Source organism: Blennius ocellaris, assembly GCF_963422515.1.
Source record: "Blennius ocellaris genome assembly, chromosome: 15".
NCBI classification, from domain to species: Eukaryota; Metazoa; Chordata; class Actinopteri; order Blenniiformes; family Blenniidae; genus Blennius; species Blennius ocellaris.
In genome coordinates, this window is record NC_137664.1 from 9,861,070 (window position 1) to 9,878,915 (window position 17,846).

Consider the following 17,846-nt stretch of genomic DNA (forward strand, 5'->3'; position numbering starts at 1 on the left):
ACACAATTCATGGGGTTAATTCTATTTACAATTGAACAGCTGTGGCAGATTAAGAAGTTCACCAATAAAGTATTATACTTGCATCTGGATATGCAAAAAAAAAGAAAAAAAGAAACCGTCCTTTACTCAGTTGGGTTTTAAGAGGAATACTGCCTTATCCAAGATTTTACACTTAAATGAAAATTACAACACTGGCCCAAACAGGATTTTCTGTGTTGCGCTGAAAGATGAAATTTTGTGTAATGAGTTCTGGCGCACTTTCCTGCATCTGCAGGATGTTTTAGTCTCTTTTAGTCAGCGAGAAAATCACCAAACATTTCCAGCATGTGAACTAAAACCACCAACCACACTACAGCCATCATGTTGTTAAATACTTTTGGTCATTCGCATTCATGTTCTTTCTCTCGTTGTCACAAGAAAATTGTGAACTAAACAGCCAGTGGGCCAAAGCTGGGCAGCTGGGGGATCCATTAAAGGTGAAAGGCTGCTAAGTGTATAACTTACAAAGATAACAGCTATAACTGTTTCAATAAATGTAGCTTGTTTCTAAATTATTCACTGGGGATCCTAATGCCTTATTAAGATTATGGGACATAACACCACACTGAGATCTGAGCCAAGAGATCAGCGGTGCGGTAGTGAGCGCAGGCTTCCTGGTTTCTCCTGAAGTGCTGTGAGCATCAAAGCCACATGGGGTGAGTTTGTGAAAATATGCACGATAAAGGCTGCGATAATTGCATTACCTAAGAAGTAGCAGACTCTAGCCAATGTCAACCTGAAGAGAAACACGTTCAGATATTATGGCAGATTTGGAAAGGCGATCAAAGCTCAAGGTTCAGTCATTTGTTCCATTTTTGAAAACAACAAAATTCAAAGAGAAAAAAAAAAATACGAGCCAAATGGGGAAACAAGATTTGTAGACAAGTTCCTGTATTTTGCATCCTTACAAATGCAATAATGTTGAAATGCACTTTGTTTTTTTCAGGCTTTATAAAGAGACTGAATTAAATGCGCCTTTTTTTTCATAATGCAACATTTGCACTAAAACAAAATGAACCATTTGGAGTTGTGATCTAACTTATTGTGCTATTATTTTACTTCTTACACTCAACATTAAACTGGTCTGTAAATGCCCCTCAAATAAAACAGTCTGACACTCCTACTCCTACGCCACACCAGTTTCACCAATTTGTTTTGCAACCAGATATCATGTTCTTAAGATTTATGAAACGCTTTCTAGTGAATCCATCAAATTGTTTGCCATTGTGTAGTGTACTATATTTGTACTATATTTGCACATATATAGATCAAGCATCACCTCTTTACTATGCCAAATTACAGACAATATAATTTAATGCAGATCTGTACTCCTTAACAAGCTGCTCAAAGCTGAATCTTAGCTTTTTCCCATGTTATGATTAAAATACAAAACAGAACCATTAATAATACAACTTTCCACTTACTTTGAACGTTTATAACCATAGCATGGTGAAATAATGAATTGTGTTCCAATATTGAATCACAAGGTTTAAAAATCCATTCTGTAAATGTCACATGTCTGTAGATCGCTTGAAAATGTTCTGAGTCCATTTTTTTTTTTAATGAATGGTTTACATCCATTTTGAGACAGTTAACATTGGATCTCATATCATATATTGTACCCGAGCAATATTTTGTACAAGTAGGAGATTTCTCACGGTAAAAAAGGTCAATGTAAAATACAGGTTTCACTTCTTTGTCTCTTCTGAAATGTAATGATAAATGTTAGTAAATGAAGAAACAATGTGACAGGAGGTGAAGCACTGGCATTCAGATCAGCAGAGTACCACAAAGGCAGTATTTTGTGTGTGTCTGTAGAGTGGGAAAGGACACGGGGTCAAACATGTCATCACATGCTGTCCGTGATGGATGGCCACTTCCTCCTTTTCCACGGGCTCTTACAGAAGACCTCTGGACATGTTCAGTTGGTGGCGTGCAAACCTGAGACAAGGCTAAAAGATCACTATTCATCTCAAGTATTTATCAAATGTGGAGGTTAAAAGAAACTGAATCAATGTTACGTTTAAAACTACAGTGTGTTGGTTTTATGAGACTTATTTATCTGTGCCGCTCCGTGCAATAATGTGATTGGGTGGTTTGCAACAAAAGAGCACACAGCAGCCAAACCAAAACTGTGCATCTTTCTTTAAGATTTGTATTAACCTGATGGTGCTCTGTAAATATCCTGGTGAGCAGAAACAGTCTTCTGTTTGTTTATTACAGCTATCATTGGCAGAGCGTGAGGTCATAGCTGCTTTTCCTTCATGTTTAAGAGCATGAAGGTCTGTCCTTTACCACTGGAAGCTATTTTACAGTTGCCTGACAGACAAAGCACATTCACAGTCAACTGTCTAGACAATGAGCTTTGCGCGTTTGTGCCGCACACAGCCCAACCTTCAGTGAGCGTGTCATACTTTCCTCTTCGCACAGCACATTAACCCCGCACCTTCGCTGGATCGGCCGGCGATCAAAGTCGGTTAAATTCTTTGGTGATGATTCCCCTTTCGGGTCCGATGTCAGAATCAGACACTGGAGCTGGGAGACAGTCTGCACCATTAAACAAGGCACATAACATGAATTTGCCTTGCCATATCTCTTGAAAAGGCACACATATGCGAGCACAAAATTGATCAAGACAAGGCATAGAAACAGCTGTCCTGTCAGCCTGTGTCTAATATAGACAGACAGTGGGTGAAGAAACGATTGGACGCAGTGAGCCATCCATTCAAGTCACAGAGGATTGAGAACATCAGACTGATGATGAACTTCGTTTGTTCTGGCTCCACAGAATAAACGCATGTCTGTGAACAAGAGAAATACAGCCCGCTTGGGTTTCTGTAGAAACATATCAAGTGAAATAAGAGAGCCAGAACAAGACGTGTGTCTATGTTCAAAGTCTGCCCATCTTGCCAATTTATGATTTTTACGACAGACCGAGGTTGCATTTACATGTACATCAGAGGGTTAAATTATGACATGACTTAAAAAATATTTCAAGGGTTTTAATAATGATGTTATGAAAGTATCAGGCTGCAGCCTGGAGAGAATTTCTAAGAATAAGACTGGGAAGAAGAAACATGTAGCCTGGTGATCCGGGCAAAACATCATAGCTCATATAGCAAATTTAAATGAGATGAATACTGTTCTTTAGTATGATTTGGTAGGAGGACCAAACGCTAACATATAGCTTCACTATATATGGGATTGGCAAAAGAGTTCCCAAAATATCTGATAACGTTTGCATTTTGAACCATTCAACTTTTTTCGTATACAACATTGTAATGCCTCAGATTCCATTCTGCTTGTCATCTGAAGACAAACTTATAGCTGGATTTGAATCAATTTATTTCATTTATCTAGTTCAACATTTATCGGTTGTCGAGCAGGGCTGCGCAACTGCTGTGCAACTGCTGTGCAAGATGTATGTGCCTCGGTTGGTAATGTCCCTTTGTCTCACAAGAATCTGGAGTATCTATTGTGCAAATGTTTGTGTGACATTCGTGCAAATGGAAAAAACACACACACACACACACACACACACACACACACACACACACACACACACACACACACACACACACACACACACACACACACACACACACACACACACACACACATGCAAAACACAGACTGTGTGATTCTATGTAAATTATTTTGCTAATTGCATTTTTTTTTAATTGCTGCACATTATCAAACCAAATGAGACATAAATATCCATTGACACGAGCAAAACAGTTGACACAATCTGATAGCTCTGTTACAATTCAAGCACGATATTTAAGTGTTTAGTAATTGGAAAATGTAAGCCACGTCCTTCCAATAAGGTGTTATCATTGTAATTACAGCCCTATTTTTAAACTGAATATTTTTCTCCAGATTGCAACAAAACAGTCAATTAATTTATCCGCAGCTTGATAACCTTCACTTTTCTTATATCACTGAAATGTCCACAGGGGATGAAATATTCAGGCCAATGATGGACAAACAACACATTAAATACCCTCTGTGGTGTTTCAACCAGCAGCAAGAAAATCATTGAGGAATATTTTCATTTAAACTGTTCATGTCTGCTTCCTATTGCAGACACACACATAAGCTTCACATGTAACACAACACACACAATGACTGTGTCATTCCAGACATGTTTACACAGACAAAGTTAGATCTCTGTGTAGAAAGCCTGGAGGCTTCGTCTTTAGGATCCCCCCTGCCCTTGACTTCTATCATTACATCCCCATATCCCCCCTTGTCCTTATGACAGAGCCCTGGGGAAGGTTCAGTTTTAGAGACTAAACTCCAGCATGGGCCCTCAAGATTGTCTGTCTCCCTTTGCTCTGTTTTGCTTGCTTTAGACCAATTTACTGCCTGCAGTTATACTCTTACCAGGAGGCTGTCAACCCACCATGAGAATATTCCCACAACACACTCACATAGCTGGTATTCATGATCCGCAGCTTACACCAACTCTGAAACCTAATAAAACAACACCGAGGAGGACCGGCGAGAACACGGGCAACAGGACTTATTGACAAGTGAAGGCCATTAGCCTTTACCCTGTTGTCAGTAGTTTGACGTAACGCTTCATTATTGGCCAGTTCTGAATGCGATCCAATTGAACCTGACTCGGCGAGCAGCAGTTGTCACTGGCCCAACTACACACAGAGGATCAGCCCAAAAACTCTGACTCTTTTTTGTCTGAAGCTGTCAGCGTGACTGAGGCCCACCCGCCTGTGATTGATGACCGGGGTTCAGCAGTTTTCTGAAGCTGACACGTGCTGGCTGCGCTGGCTGGGACTCGTCTCCGTTCTATTTAGTTTACATTATTCTTATTATTCCTCTGACCAACCCAGCTGTTGAGGGCATGCATGGGAGGGGTTTTTCCATACCCTCAGTTGTCCAGGTATGTGTAATGAAATCTTAAGTTCTGTTTTGAAAACCCTGGGAGTTCCAGTCATTTTCACATTTGAGGTTTTTTTTTTCTTTCTCTGAGCTTCCCTCTTCTCCCTTTCCCACTCCTCACCCACTTGCACTCCCCTGGAACTGTCCACCCAAAGGTTACTTACTGCTTAATTTGCAGCACTTACAAAAACTAAAATTAATACAGGTTTAAAAGGTGGGGAACACCCAGCACCCTGGCCCCTGCATGGCAAGAGGAGAAAACAACTCTTAATAGAAGAAAGAGTAGAATGTGTGCATGCATGTGAAGTATTTTTCAGTTTGTAATTTCTTGCGAGTGAAAGTTTTGTGTTCGGAACATGTGCAGCCATTGATTAAACTCCATCTTATTGAAAATTCCAAATGAACCACTGTTGTCTTCTTGTCACAATACATATTGAAGGAAAGCAGCAGGACCTGCTCATCAACACTAACTTTATACAATGTGAGGCAGTGAACATGAACAATGCTTGATAAATAGACATATAAAATAATAATAATATCAAACCTAGGAACAAAATGTTCCTAGATTTTAGTCTACTGTGAATGCATATCTATTCTAAGAAAGTACAGGATCATTATTTAAAGATATTTGATTTATTTTTTTGTTATGGGTTTGCAAAGTGAAGGCGAGTAACATATCACATCCTCTAACCCCACAAATGTTCCCCTTAAAACATATACTGTACTGCCTTAGCGAATCATTATATTTTGTATTTCTGTTTTTTCAATTTCAACACTATTATTACAGGATATTTGGATCTCTAGTCAACAAACACCAGAGCTGTTATAGTTTTGTTTTAAAAAGTATTTCATAAGGTACAATTTTCTCTATCACATCTACAACAAATTCAGTTTTGAAAATGTGTTTCTGTAAAATGTGTAGTATGTCTTAAAGTTTTTGTTCTTCTCAAAATACAAAAAAACCCCAAAAAACTGATGCAGAAAACAAACATCTTTTTGACCTCCACATTATGTCTGCTGAAGCTCTGTGTCTGCCCAAGCCACACTTTGAAAACCATTGTTCTAATTCAATTTAAGTAACAATGAATGTCTAAGTTGCGTCAGCACATGATGGTGCCAGTGGAGTGTGTTGACAAGCGGAAGACGGAGCTGCAGCACAAGTCAGTCCATCAGACGGTGATGAGATCAACCAGAGATGAAGGCGCCAGCCTCTGTCTCTTGCGTTACTTGTATATTTGTCTGATACTAATTAGATGAACATAAAAACACGTTCAAGGAGCTCAAAATGTCCATCTATCTGCTCTGACTGTGGACTTTATCCCAATTCAGGAATACAGCGTAATTAAATACACTAGTTTAGCAGATTTTGAGGTTAATGATACAACAAATTTGTCTCAATGGTACATATCAGGATAACATTTACAGCACTTGCGGGAATAAAACTGACCTAGTCTTCTTTAAATATACAAGTTAAAAAAAACAAAGACATATAGCAGATTCAGTCAGTGGATTGATGGGACCAAAGGCTGTAGTAGCCCCCAAAACTACCCTCTAATTTTCAAATTGTAACCTGTGTGTTCTCGCATGCCAACATGCTAGAGTCTGTGGCCATTCATGTGTGACCGCAGTCCCACATGTGTCGCCACAAAGAGGAAATTAACAGCTGTAACTTCTCCCAAACACCTGCAATAACAATATGGGGTGTAGCAGGTTTGCAAGCAGCTACTCTCTCTCTCTCTCTCTTTTCTTTTGGTTGTAATCTGATCATTCTCCCTTCAATGTAAAGATGTGGGAGCTACAGGGGAGGAAGCCGGTTCCTTCTCAGATGGGCTCGAGCTGTAACTAACACGAACGATTGCTGTAGCCAAATCTTTTTTTTTTTTCCCTGTGAAGTTAATTTGATAAGCAAAACAATACTACGCAAATCACAGTAGCAAATCTATGACAGCAGCCATTTGAGTTGTAGTACAGTACTTTCAGAAATAAGACATTTAAAAATAAAGACAATAGGGTGGTAATCAAATAATTAAAAAAACAACATTGTTTTGAAAACACAAAACGCATAAATAAAGTAGCACCGTTGACTGTTTCCATAGTACTCAGTGGAGTTGTGTCCCACGTGGTCAATTACAGCCAAACCCAACACAACTTTAACCAATTTATTTGAGGAAGCCTGGCAGCTAATCTTTCAGTGACGTCGTCAGCCATCTGTTCCACTAACGAAGTAAGACAAGTAATTTCATGAAATTACTTGATAAACAAAGATAAACACTTTAGCTGAGGCTGAATGCCAGTTAGCCATATTTATAGCTATGGGATATTTTGGCATCATCAGTATCAAGATATTTTAAAAAGTGAAATGAGACACCTAATAAAGCTCCATATGGGACAAATTACTGCAACTGGAAAACTGGATAAAAAAATTATTGGACACGTAACCGGGACAAGGATGGAAAACTCGTTCAAACGATTCCAACAGCTGTCATAAGCTGAAAATAATCACCGCATAGAACAGACATACAGAACAAATAGGGGGCGATAACACCTGCGAACTGAGATGCAGCATACGGTAACATGACTCACCTTTTGTTTTCAATAGTAGTTTGGCTAATCCATTGTTATAGTTGTTCTTAAGAGGTGTTGACATGAGTTTATCACCTTCCACCTGTTATGGCTGCCTCCCTAAGCCTGCAACCAGTGCCAAACACTGTCAAAGACTGTGGTGCAGATCACGTGTGAGAGTGTCTGTGAGAGAGGTTGCGTGTGGTTTTGTTTCCTGATAAAGCAATGTGTCACTGGGAGCCAAACATATAGCCAGCAGAAGCTGGAAATAGAATATTTTGTTATCCCCACACACAGTGAACTCCATTCTGCCGCACACATTACAGGATGAAGGATGAACTTTGTTTTTAATGATTGGATTACTTTTGGGAAAAGATGTAATTTTGAGAGTAGACTCACCTGATATAATCGTCGCAAATCCCAACTTCTCCTGTGCTTTTACTGTGGCGCCCTCCTTGTCTTCAGGGTTTGAACTGTAAAGGCTCTGACGTCAGTGCACGTCCTCACACCCGGCTTCATAGGCACAACTCTAAATGCCCTTTGCCCTCCCCCAAATCTGAAGAATTAAAAAAAAAAAACAAGAGGTTCACATGCAAAAGCCATTTTACAATCTGTCATCATGGGCCAAGAAACAGGAAGACCACGAACAAGACAGAAATTGATTTCATCTGTTTCTCCATCTCCTCTCACAGTCTGAGTGGCACTTGCTGTCACTTGCTATTTGGTGAACAAGCATGAGGTCCAATTTCAGAATCAGATATGGTGCCGGAATAAGGGCTGCAGCAGAACACACATGTGAAAGACTTCAGAACAAAGCTTCTCTTGCTAGTCTGTTGAAAGATCGAACCGTCAAAAAGAAGATCACTGACAATGTGTTTCGAATGAGGAGAAACAGGCAACCACTTCTTCACATAAAGAATCACGACGTTTGCACAAGTCAAAGCAAAGAAAGAAGGAACCATAAAACATATTTCGCTAACCTTGAGACAACACTGTGTCAGCAAAATAACAGACCGAATCACAGCTGGGTGTAGCGTTAGACTAAGAAAGAGGAGTGTTGAATCTTTTCCCTCTCAGCTGAAACAGGTGACTTGTGATGTGTTTCTGGGTGGTCCTGCTGCTGACCTGTCTCTTCTTAATAAAGCATTACGTTATAATTATGAGCTGACATCCTGTCTGCCGGTCTGTGTGTGTGTGTATGTATGTATGTATGTATGTATGTATGTGTGTGTGTGTGTGTGTGTGTGTGTGTGTGTGTGTGTGTGTAGGCCAAATGAAACGCCACAGATTATATTTGCATAATCGTAACTTTTTTTAAATTTTCGTACAATATTTTTCTCTTTCCACGTAAAGGCACACATGGTTTCTAACACAAACACACACACGCACTCACGCACGCACGCACGCACGCACGCACGCACGCACGCGCGCGCGCGCACACACACACACACACACACACACACACACACACACACACACACACACTCAGACGAACACAGCTGTCTTTTATTTGCTAGGATCCAGCCGCAGATGGTGATACAGTGTGAACTTTAACTCACAGATTCTTGACATTCTTTACGGGTGTGAGTTACCCTCCGACCCAAACCAGCGCTTGGCTTTGCCACTCTTTGCTTTCTGGCCGGCAGGTCACTGTCACAGAAGTCTGAGTGAGCCCCCCCAAACGCATACAGGCTACTATTGTCCTCTCTGCAGACAGTAACTCCCGTTTTTCACAGCAATGCATGGCTCGAACTCCACACAGGTTACACGTCGGAGCTGTGTCAGCATATTTTCCCATTTTATGATGAGTCTTGTAGTGGCAAGTTCATTGCTCTATGTCAAAGGAATGCTAATTAAACAATGCAGCACGCCAACTCACTGCTGAAATCAAGAGTGTAAAATATACATGTGCATCAAAGACTAGGAATGATCCTTTGTGCTGCAATGTGCAGTATGTGTTCATTTTATTTAAATCAAAGCTGCACATAACAATACGTAACATAACAAGGGCAATTTAAAAGCTGTTTAGCATTAGTAAAGAAGATTTTGAAGTTTTTCCTGCGTGCAAGTCACATAAACCACTCCTCCTCCTCCGAAGGCTATAGCGAGACAAGACGACTGCTTCTGCTCGAGAACACAGTTGATCAATGTACAGTCACAATTAACTAGGGTTGCATACAGGCAAGAGACAGAATTGTGCAATTTTCTCATGATATGAATATGTTGTGTTGATATTGGCTGCACAGTGGTGCAGAAGAGTGAGAAGTTGTGCAGTTGAGGTTAATTGGTGTAAACGTGGGTGTTTCTCTCTCTGTTTGGCCTGTGAGAGCTTAGTGACCCGCGCAGGTTGATGACCCTGCCTTGATGCATGGGCATTGGATAAAGCCATCACATGAACACTTTACAGTCCTAGGCATCTACGGTACTCAGTTTGTGATTTCATTCATTCCTGGAAGTCTGGTCAGTATCGTTGGTCTGAGTCCAGCATGACACTTCAGTCGAAAAGACAGTGTGGTTTATTTTACATCGCCTATCAGTGTGAACAGCAGAAAGTCAATTAGCTCGCCACTTTGGAGGGAAATCGCTGCAGAGACAGAATCACAATCTCAAAACACAAACATACACACAACACAAACTCTGCCAAATAGTACCTCTACTGCAAGAAAACCAACACTCAGCCAGCACTGATCAATACAGCTTTTAGCTTTAGATTACAATTCTTCGCTATATCATCAGCTTGTCGCATTGAGTGAATCCACTCAACTTTACTATTGTGAGTTTATCAATGAAACTCAGTTTTACGATCACAAATGTTCAGATAAACATGATACATATCATTCAATCTATAACAAGTATTCTCAGTGGGAGAGATGAGGCTCACCATCCAAACAGGGGCTCCTGCAAGCATCCTGTCACTGAGTCCAGCCAGAGCTCCAGCACTTGTCTTTTTCTGGAAGAAAGAAAGTGGAATTGTTAGAAGGATCTTATGATCTTATGCCAAAGACCATGTTTCAAACTAAAGTAATTTCACGACTTTAACGCAATCATGTAGCAACCCCTCTCCTTGTCCGCTCTTCCATCTTCAATCATCCTTTGACCATCCTGTACCTCATTCTCCCTTTTCTCTAATAACAGGATGTCGGCTTTCGTTCACAGAGTGGCTGAACCTTCCAGCTCGCAGCTTTAATCCCTGTTGCCCATGTTTGTCTCCAATCAGTGGCCATGGATCATGAAACTGTGAGCGGGGCATTAATTGTCAAAGCCAGAGAGGCGTACAGGTAAGACGATGATTGTTCTTGAGTGGAACAAGACCAAGAGACTTATTTCTGTACTCACTAGTTCATAAGAGCTTGAGGACGTACAGAGACAAAACAAACAAACATAATGGCACAACAACAATGTAGTCATTAAATATGAGCCATTAAATAAAGTAACTGATTCAATGAAGCAAACACAGAGAGGCGCCCCTGGGACTATCTGCGCTAACGGGGCTTCAGTTTGAAAAAAATTCAACTATTTGTGAGTTTTAGTCTGGAGTGAATTTGCAGAAAAATAACTGAATTAATAAATAACAGATGGAAAATCCATATCTGCAGTGATCCTTGATGTGAGATGCTTTGCAATCAGTATGCACACAGAAGGGAGGAAACGACAGGAAATGAATTTAAAAAAAAAATAATAATACAATGCCCTCACAGCTGGAAAAGACATTGAGAAAAGTGTGTCTGGAATTCAATCTCTGACTGCCTGTATCTCGATATACTTCAACTTCACCATTTCCTTGGCCGACCATCACCGCCGCTCATATTACATGAGTGTGAATTGATAAACTCAAATCTTTCATGTTCCTTATCGTCTCCTCTGCAGCATCGGCAAACCGACATGAACCTCGGCTTTTAATATCTCCCAGAATATCCTGTTAAAACTTCTCTCTCCGTTCACATATTTGGACATTACCTGTCTGCTCTACAAATACTGCTACCACTGGGCTAGTTAATATGCAGCAGGACTCTCAGTCTGGATTGGCTGGACTTGCTTCCTGTAATTATAAGGAAGGAAACTGAAGGTGAAGGGTCACAGCTTGCTAAGTTTAGCAAAAAATGACAAACTCTGCCCTGACTCTGGAGGAACTCAGAGTCGAAGATCATGGGTGTATTTTTTATATAAAAATTAACTGGAAGCTCATTTGACCGGATTGAACCTCGCAACCAGTTAAGGTATGTTACTGGAATATTTGTAACTCCAGATTAATAGAAACAGCAAATCATATTTGCATTGTTTTGAAATAAAACTGAATTTGTATCTTTATTTTCCTAAAACATCTAAATAAAAATGCAATGACATCATATTTTATCATTGTTTTATTATTTTGATGTCAAAAGAGATATCTGTTATATATAACATATAGTATATGACACTACGAACTTTACATACAACTAAATAAATGATATAATGTCTTATTACATGAACTATAATAGCACATGAGAAATGTTAAGCTGCCAGAAAGGAAAAATGTATATATTTACAAGTAAAAATGTTAGTTAAAATTGTTATTTTCATCCAGTTGTTTTCAGTGAGTTTAAAAAATACATTTCAAAAGAAATGCAAGAAAAACTATTTGACTTTTTTTTTTTTTATTGAAAAGGCAGCAACCAGCAGTCCAAGAGCTTTAATTTAGGTGAATGGTGACAATTATACAGTGGCTCATACAAAAACCTACAGCGCTGATTTTAGTGCATCTCCAGCTAAATTTTCACCAAGCTTGAATATTCGAAAATGTCTCATCATTCCTCACTTGACTATTTGGGAAAGTTTTGGCAAACCACAAATAGAAAACCATTATCTGCTCTTCTAGTTCACATGCACTGAGCGTGGACCCCGAGGACCACTTAGGCTCACATTTAATAGATTTCGGGATTAGCAAGCATTATACTTCATATCAAGGTTTATTAGTACACAATTTCACAAGGCTGCCTTCATGCCTTTAACATAACAGGTCTAACAAGATAGACATATGCACATGCAGTCAGTGTCAGCCATCAGTGCCAGAGAGGCAAACACAGTGAAACACTTGAGGCAGAAGTCTGCGGTAGACCACAAAGAGCCTCTTTGCCAAGCACCCTCACTTGACATGCCACCTTCTAACATGTAAGCCAAAGGACAGGCCCGGGTAGAGCCAGGGCAAGTGCTGGTGTGGTGGGTGGTGGTGGTGGTTTGAGCACTCTCTCCATGTTCAATATTACTCCCAAACACTCACTCAGCTGTGGCTCAATGGGCTTCTCTGTCTTGTAAGGAGTTCAAGAGCTGTCCAAGTATTCCAGAACTGGACCTCAGACTTGAGCGAGGTGCATCTGGTATTGGAGATGCCCATGCAAACATGAGCTTTCATCAGCTTTGGTTCACCAATGCACAGTGAGGAGCACAAAGAGGCTTTGTGTCTCGCGTTCAACAATCAAGTGTTGTTATTGACCCATTGCCACTATGTACCAACTGGTAATTGTGTCTTTAGCTCACTGCCAGGCATTAACACACACAGGCAGTGTAAAAATTGTGCATCTCACTGTTACACATTTTCCCAAATGTACTTAACTCTGCTCTGCAGTGATGAGCATTATCTGAATCTGAACTGGCAAGTGAGCACAGCAGTCATGAAATTAAATCAATCACAGAGGGCTGACTACAGTTTCCATTTAGTGGCTTGCGATCATATCACAGGATCTTTATCAGCAGATGGAGTTGGCACAGGTTGTCATTCGATCGATCGGTGATTTCACTTTTAGATTAACAGAGGACGAGAAGTCCTTAAAGTGCAAAAAAATTGAATCTACAAGTCAAGTAAGGTACCTGCAAATCTGGAGATGAAGGTAATTTGTGTGAAATTGGTAGAGGTGGATCTACGTTCTCTTCTGTTTTTTAACGCAGAGGAAAAACTAAATATTTTGCTATGATGGAAGGAACTTCATTAGTCGAGGAGAGAAATCGTAGCAAACACATCAGGATTTCTTGAAAGGAATTACAAGCAATAAAACATTCTGGGAAAATAAACACCACAACCCATCGACCCCACCCTTCTAGCCCTGACACACCTTGCAGTGTTGTGTTCCAAAACTTTACATCAACTCCATGAACTTAAATGTGAAGCTGTTTAATCAACCATCTAGAAAGGTTTCACTGTCATAACTGATACTGAAGATATTGTGATTTTTTTTTAAAGTAAAAAGCTGCAGTATTGATATAAAATGATATTTAAAAAAAATATACACAAAAATACAAGCATCATCTTCATAGGAATGGCACTTCAAAGTTTTCACTTTCAACAAGCTCAATGCACAAAAACGTTTTTGTTTTGTTTTTTTCCTTCGAGATCACACCATGATGCAGCTATAAACGAACAATTGATAAACATCACCATCAGCAGCATCACTGTTATCATAATCATCGTCATCATCGTCGTCAGACTCCTCCAACAACATTGTGTGGTCCCGATGATCGCGCGCAGCTGCTGCGTGCGTCAAACCCGCAGAGCAGGCAGCGCAACAATCACTGGAGTCATAAACAAAAATGAAGTTCGAAAACAAATAAAGGGAAAATGCTCTAGTTTCAGACAGACGGAAGCTTGATCATCCAGCCTGAAACTATTTACTCCAACTGCGCTCCGACAGAGACGAGGCGCGTTTCTTTTCCCTCCTCCGGAGTGTCCTTACCGTCTCCTTCCTTCCGCCACTGCGGCTCAAAGATCCGAGTCTGCGTCGATTCAGGCTCCCGCGAAGTGTCTTTTATTTTCAAGTGAGGCTTGTGGCAGACTTTTTCCCCCAAGTGCGTGCTGCCCACCGCGGGTTATCTGTGGCTTGGCTGAGTGTGGCGTCGCTCCGCGCGCAATGCGCGCACAGCTCCCACCTCCGACGTCTTGAAGAAGTGCACATCCATGAAAAAGAGCGCACATGTTGGTCACACGTAGCTTTCTCCGATACTCACAAATCAAAACTGTATCAGCACTGTGGAATTACAAATAAATGGCTTTAATTAAGTGAAACTATAATTTGTGGTACTTGTTGCTGCTATTATAAAGAGGCGATTTCCTATTCAAGTACAATTTACACCATGTAATCAAAAGTCACTGCTGAGTACTCCCACGAATACAATCAACTTTAATCCTGTTATTGACACAGCGGTTATGAAAAGACAATGAAGTTCTAAGTTTCAAAGCTGATTAAAAATACTATTTTTGGTCATGTTTGTAATAAAATCAGTAATCAGTAATAAAAACACTTCTCTTGGAATATACAGCTAATAAATAAAATGTCATGCCATGTGCTTGTTTTTTTCCAAAATAAACAGACAAATAAACCACATTATGTCTTCATTTTTATACGATCTCAGTGCTCCTCGTCAAATATTATGTTATGAATTTTAAAAGTTTCAATATATTAAAGCAAGCGTGGGATGCTTCAATCAAAGCAATCCGATATTGAGAAGTTTGACGAAGAAGTGGTGGAAATCTGAAACATTCACAACACCCAAGTTACACCACAGTGTATAGCAGAACTATTTCATCATGTATTTTGTGAGTTATTAACTTAGTTCGGAGGAAATGTGAAGACTTAAAAATGTAACACTTCAATCCTAGCGTGCCATTCAAAGATATTTCAAGACTTTACAATGTAAAATACACAGCCATATTTGCCATTTATATTCAAGGAAATCTCAGTGGACACATTGATTTCTGTGAAAAAATAATGGCTACACATTGTTGTGTAAACCACTGTTCTTCTGTATAATGTAGTTTCTAAAAGCCTAAATATGATCATACAACTATAGAGCATACATTTCAAAGTGGACATTCTTTCAACTTATTTCTATATTCTTGTATTTCCATGTCAAAAATGGTCACTTACCTCAATTATTTTTCCCCTGCACCTTCATTACCAATGTGTTTATTTTTGCCACAGAGAATATAACTTTATATTTACATTTGTTACAATACAAAATTGTTTGTCATTGAAACTCGAAATACCTCCTATTGACATTGCAAATAAATGTGGTTTTAAAAGTAATTAACACTTTTCATACAATTTGAAAACTAGGCTTTGTACTTCAACTTCAGTGTTTTTTTTGTTAATTCAAGCAATGCATTTTATTTCCAAGTTTCATCAGTCTTTCCACCTCTCACCCGACTCTGTGGTGCTTGTCAAATAGTTGTAGATTATTTAGAAGACAAGAGCAGGTACATGGATGGATTCCTCCTTTCCGTGTTAGTTCAGGAGACACGTCGAGGTAGTAGGAGCCCGCCTGCCTGCCTCTTAAACTCCTCTAAGTAATTATTGTCAGAACAATAGATTTATTGCACACATAAGAGGCCATCACACACCACGAGTTTGCTGCTGAAGCTTTCCAGGTATTGATAAACACATAAAACGGTCAAATGAGCCGACTTCTGTTTAATGACTCGATCCAGTACAGTGGTATTCTAAGTGTGTTGCTGGCCTTTCATGGGGGCGCCAGAGAGTTTCTGACAGGGCCAGCAAGCAGCAGGGTGAATTTGGAGGTCATGGGGATGCTGTCTCCACAGGATTACAATTATTTTTTTTTGTTTTTTTAATCTTTCAGCTGCAGTTCCAGACCATCAATAAATGACTTTCCATATTTCAAATTGAAAACAATGAGTCAGCACAAAAGAGTTGTGCTTTTTATTGCCCATTAATTTCAGCAGTCTTTAATATTATTGTGTAATGTGAAAGTTGTAAGACAGAGCATGCAAGTTGGGAGCCTGACGAGATTATGGGTGTTCATTCTCATATTCGATTTGCATGCAGATAAACTACAAGGTCAAGAAAAAGTGACATCAGAACTCATCTTTTGGAAGTATATATTATAATTCTGTCCTGTTAATTGAACAAAAAAAAAAAGGAAATAATACAACATTAAGAAGTCTTGATGAGGCACAGAGAGTTCAACTCCTCGGAGTTTGCAGGTTTTTACACTAAATCTAAAAAAATACTTTTTTTTTATGGCAGGAGCCAGATGCATACGCATCGACGTTGCTATCAAGTGGAAGTGCCATCATTACTCAGTTTGCTCTTGAAATAAAGACATTACAAAATAAACACAAATACCAGAACATCACTTCATGAACTGTTTCGTCGATATCAAGCCTATTTGAAAAAGTCTATGTTGCATTAAACAATGACCCAAAACATGCACATTGTTTTCTCACCACTACTTGCATTGCTCACAGGTGCATTTACACAGTGGGAGTGATTAAGTATCATGTAGATTTAAAAAAAAAAAAAAAAAGTAATAAAATTTCCCATTTTCTTGCAAGAGCACATTGACCGAGTACAAATAAATATTATTGCCCTTAGTTAAATAAACCTCCTTCCTCAATCTAGAGCTAGATGGAAAAAAAAACAAACATGGCATGTCAATTTTTATATACCTGTGACTTCTGTAGGTCACTGCAGTAAACTCTCCTATACAGAAATGCCCATCGAGAGCTCAGCACAGCTTTGACAAAAAGCCCAGTACAAACATGGGTATTATGAACCTACTTGCACAAGTGCTGAACTGGAAAATAAGATTAACAGTGCATTGAAACAGTGATGTGAAATTATTGAGAATAGCATTAACTCAAAATGAGAGAGAAAAATGAAGCTTTCAGCAGAATCTTTAAACCACGTGTGAAGACACAAAACTGCCACACAGATCATTTGTAACCTAACATCTGATTGAACTATAAATTCTTGCCCTGTCTGTTTTGTATTCCAGGGATCAGCTCAGACGTTGACAGTGTGGGCATGTTTCTTGCACAAAGGCTTGTCTTTCTTGGAGAAGTACGGCTGACCTTCCAGATTAGTGGAGCAGACCTGTGGACAGCGAGAAACATGTTCATTTTCCATGCATCATTTACTGTAGTAAACAGTATTATATCTCCATGATGACCCTTTTTGCCAAGAGAAACTACCGTCTGGACCCACCGTGCAAACGAAGCAGGTGTCATGCCAGGTGTATCCCACAGCGTCCAGGTACTTGTCCCCCGCCTCGATTGGGAAGTCGCAGCCATGGCAGTTGGTGCCAAACAGCTTGTAGTAATCTGAAAAGAATAGTTCATGGATTAAAACTTCGATTTCTTTGCAAGGTAAGATATATATAACATTTTGCTAAATGTTTGTGGATTTCTACTCTACCCATTTCACAGTAGGGCTGTCCATCTTCCATGTGGAACATGTTGCCTGTGATTGGCTTTTGGCAGGCGACGCAGACGAAACAAGACACGTGCCAGGTCTGTTTCAGGGCGTTCATGACTTCCTAGAGAAAAATAATTATAAATGAAAGAAACGTTAAAG

At 39.7% G+C, this 17,846-nt stretch overlaps 2 protein-coding genes across 7 annotated transcripts in view; both read right to left on the reverse strand.

The window, feature by feature from the left end:
* bmpr1bb (bone morphogenetic protein receptor, type IBb) overlaps window positions 1–14,338 on the reverse strand; it is a 51,443-nt gene extending 37,105 nt beyond the window's left edge. For both annotated transcript variants that reach the window (XM_080510557.1, XM_080510556.1), the window contains exons 1-3: window positions 14,208–14,338; window positions 10,385–10,453; window positions 7,903–8,059 (exon numbers count right to left, since the gene is read on the reverse strand). The gene's annotated coding sequence lies outside the window, so the exon portion shown is untranslated. The remainder of the gene's footprint in view (window positions 1–7,902; window positions 8,060–10,384; window positions 10,454–14,207) is intronic.
* A 2,014-nt stretch (window positions 14,339–16,352) lies between these two features.
* pdlim5b (PDZ and LIM domain 5b) overlaps window positions 16,353–17,846 on the reverse strand; it is a 34,611-nt gene continuing 33,117 nt past the window's right edge. For all 5 annotated transcript variants that reach the window (XM_080510265.1, XM_080510264.1, XM_080510263.1 and 2 more), the window contains 3 exons: window positions 17,688–17,808; window positions 17,478–17,593; window positions 16,353–17,366 (listed from right to left, as the gene is read on the reverse strand). In XM_080510265.1, the coding sequence (XP_080366391.1) occupies window positions 17,277–17,366; window positions 17,478–17,593; window positions 17,688–17,808 (327 nt within the window). In that variant the 3' untranslated portion in view covers window positions 16,353–17,276. The remainder of the gene's footprint in view (window positions 17,367–17,477; window positions 17,594–17,687; window positions 17,809–17,846) is intronic.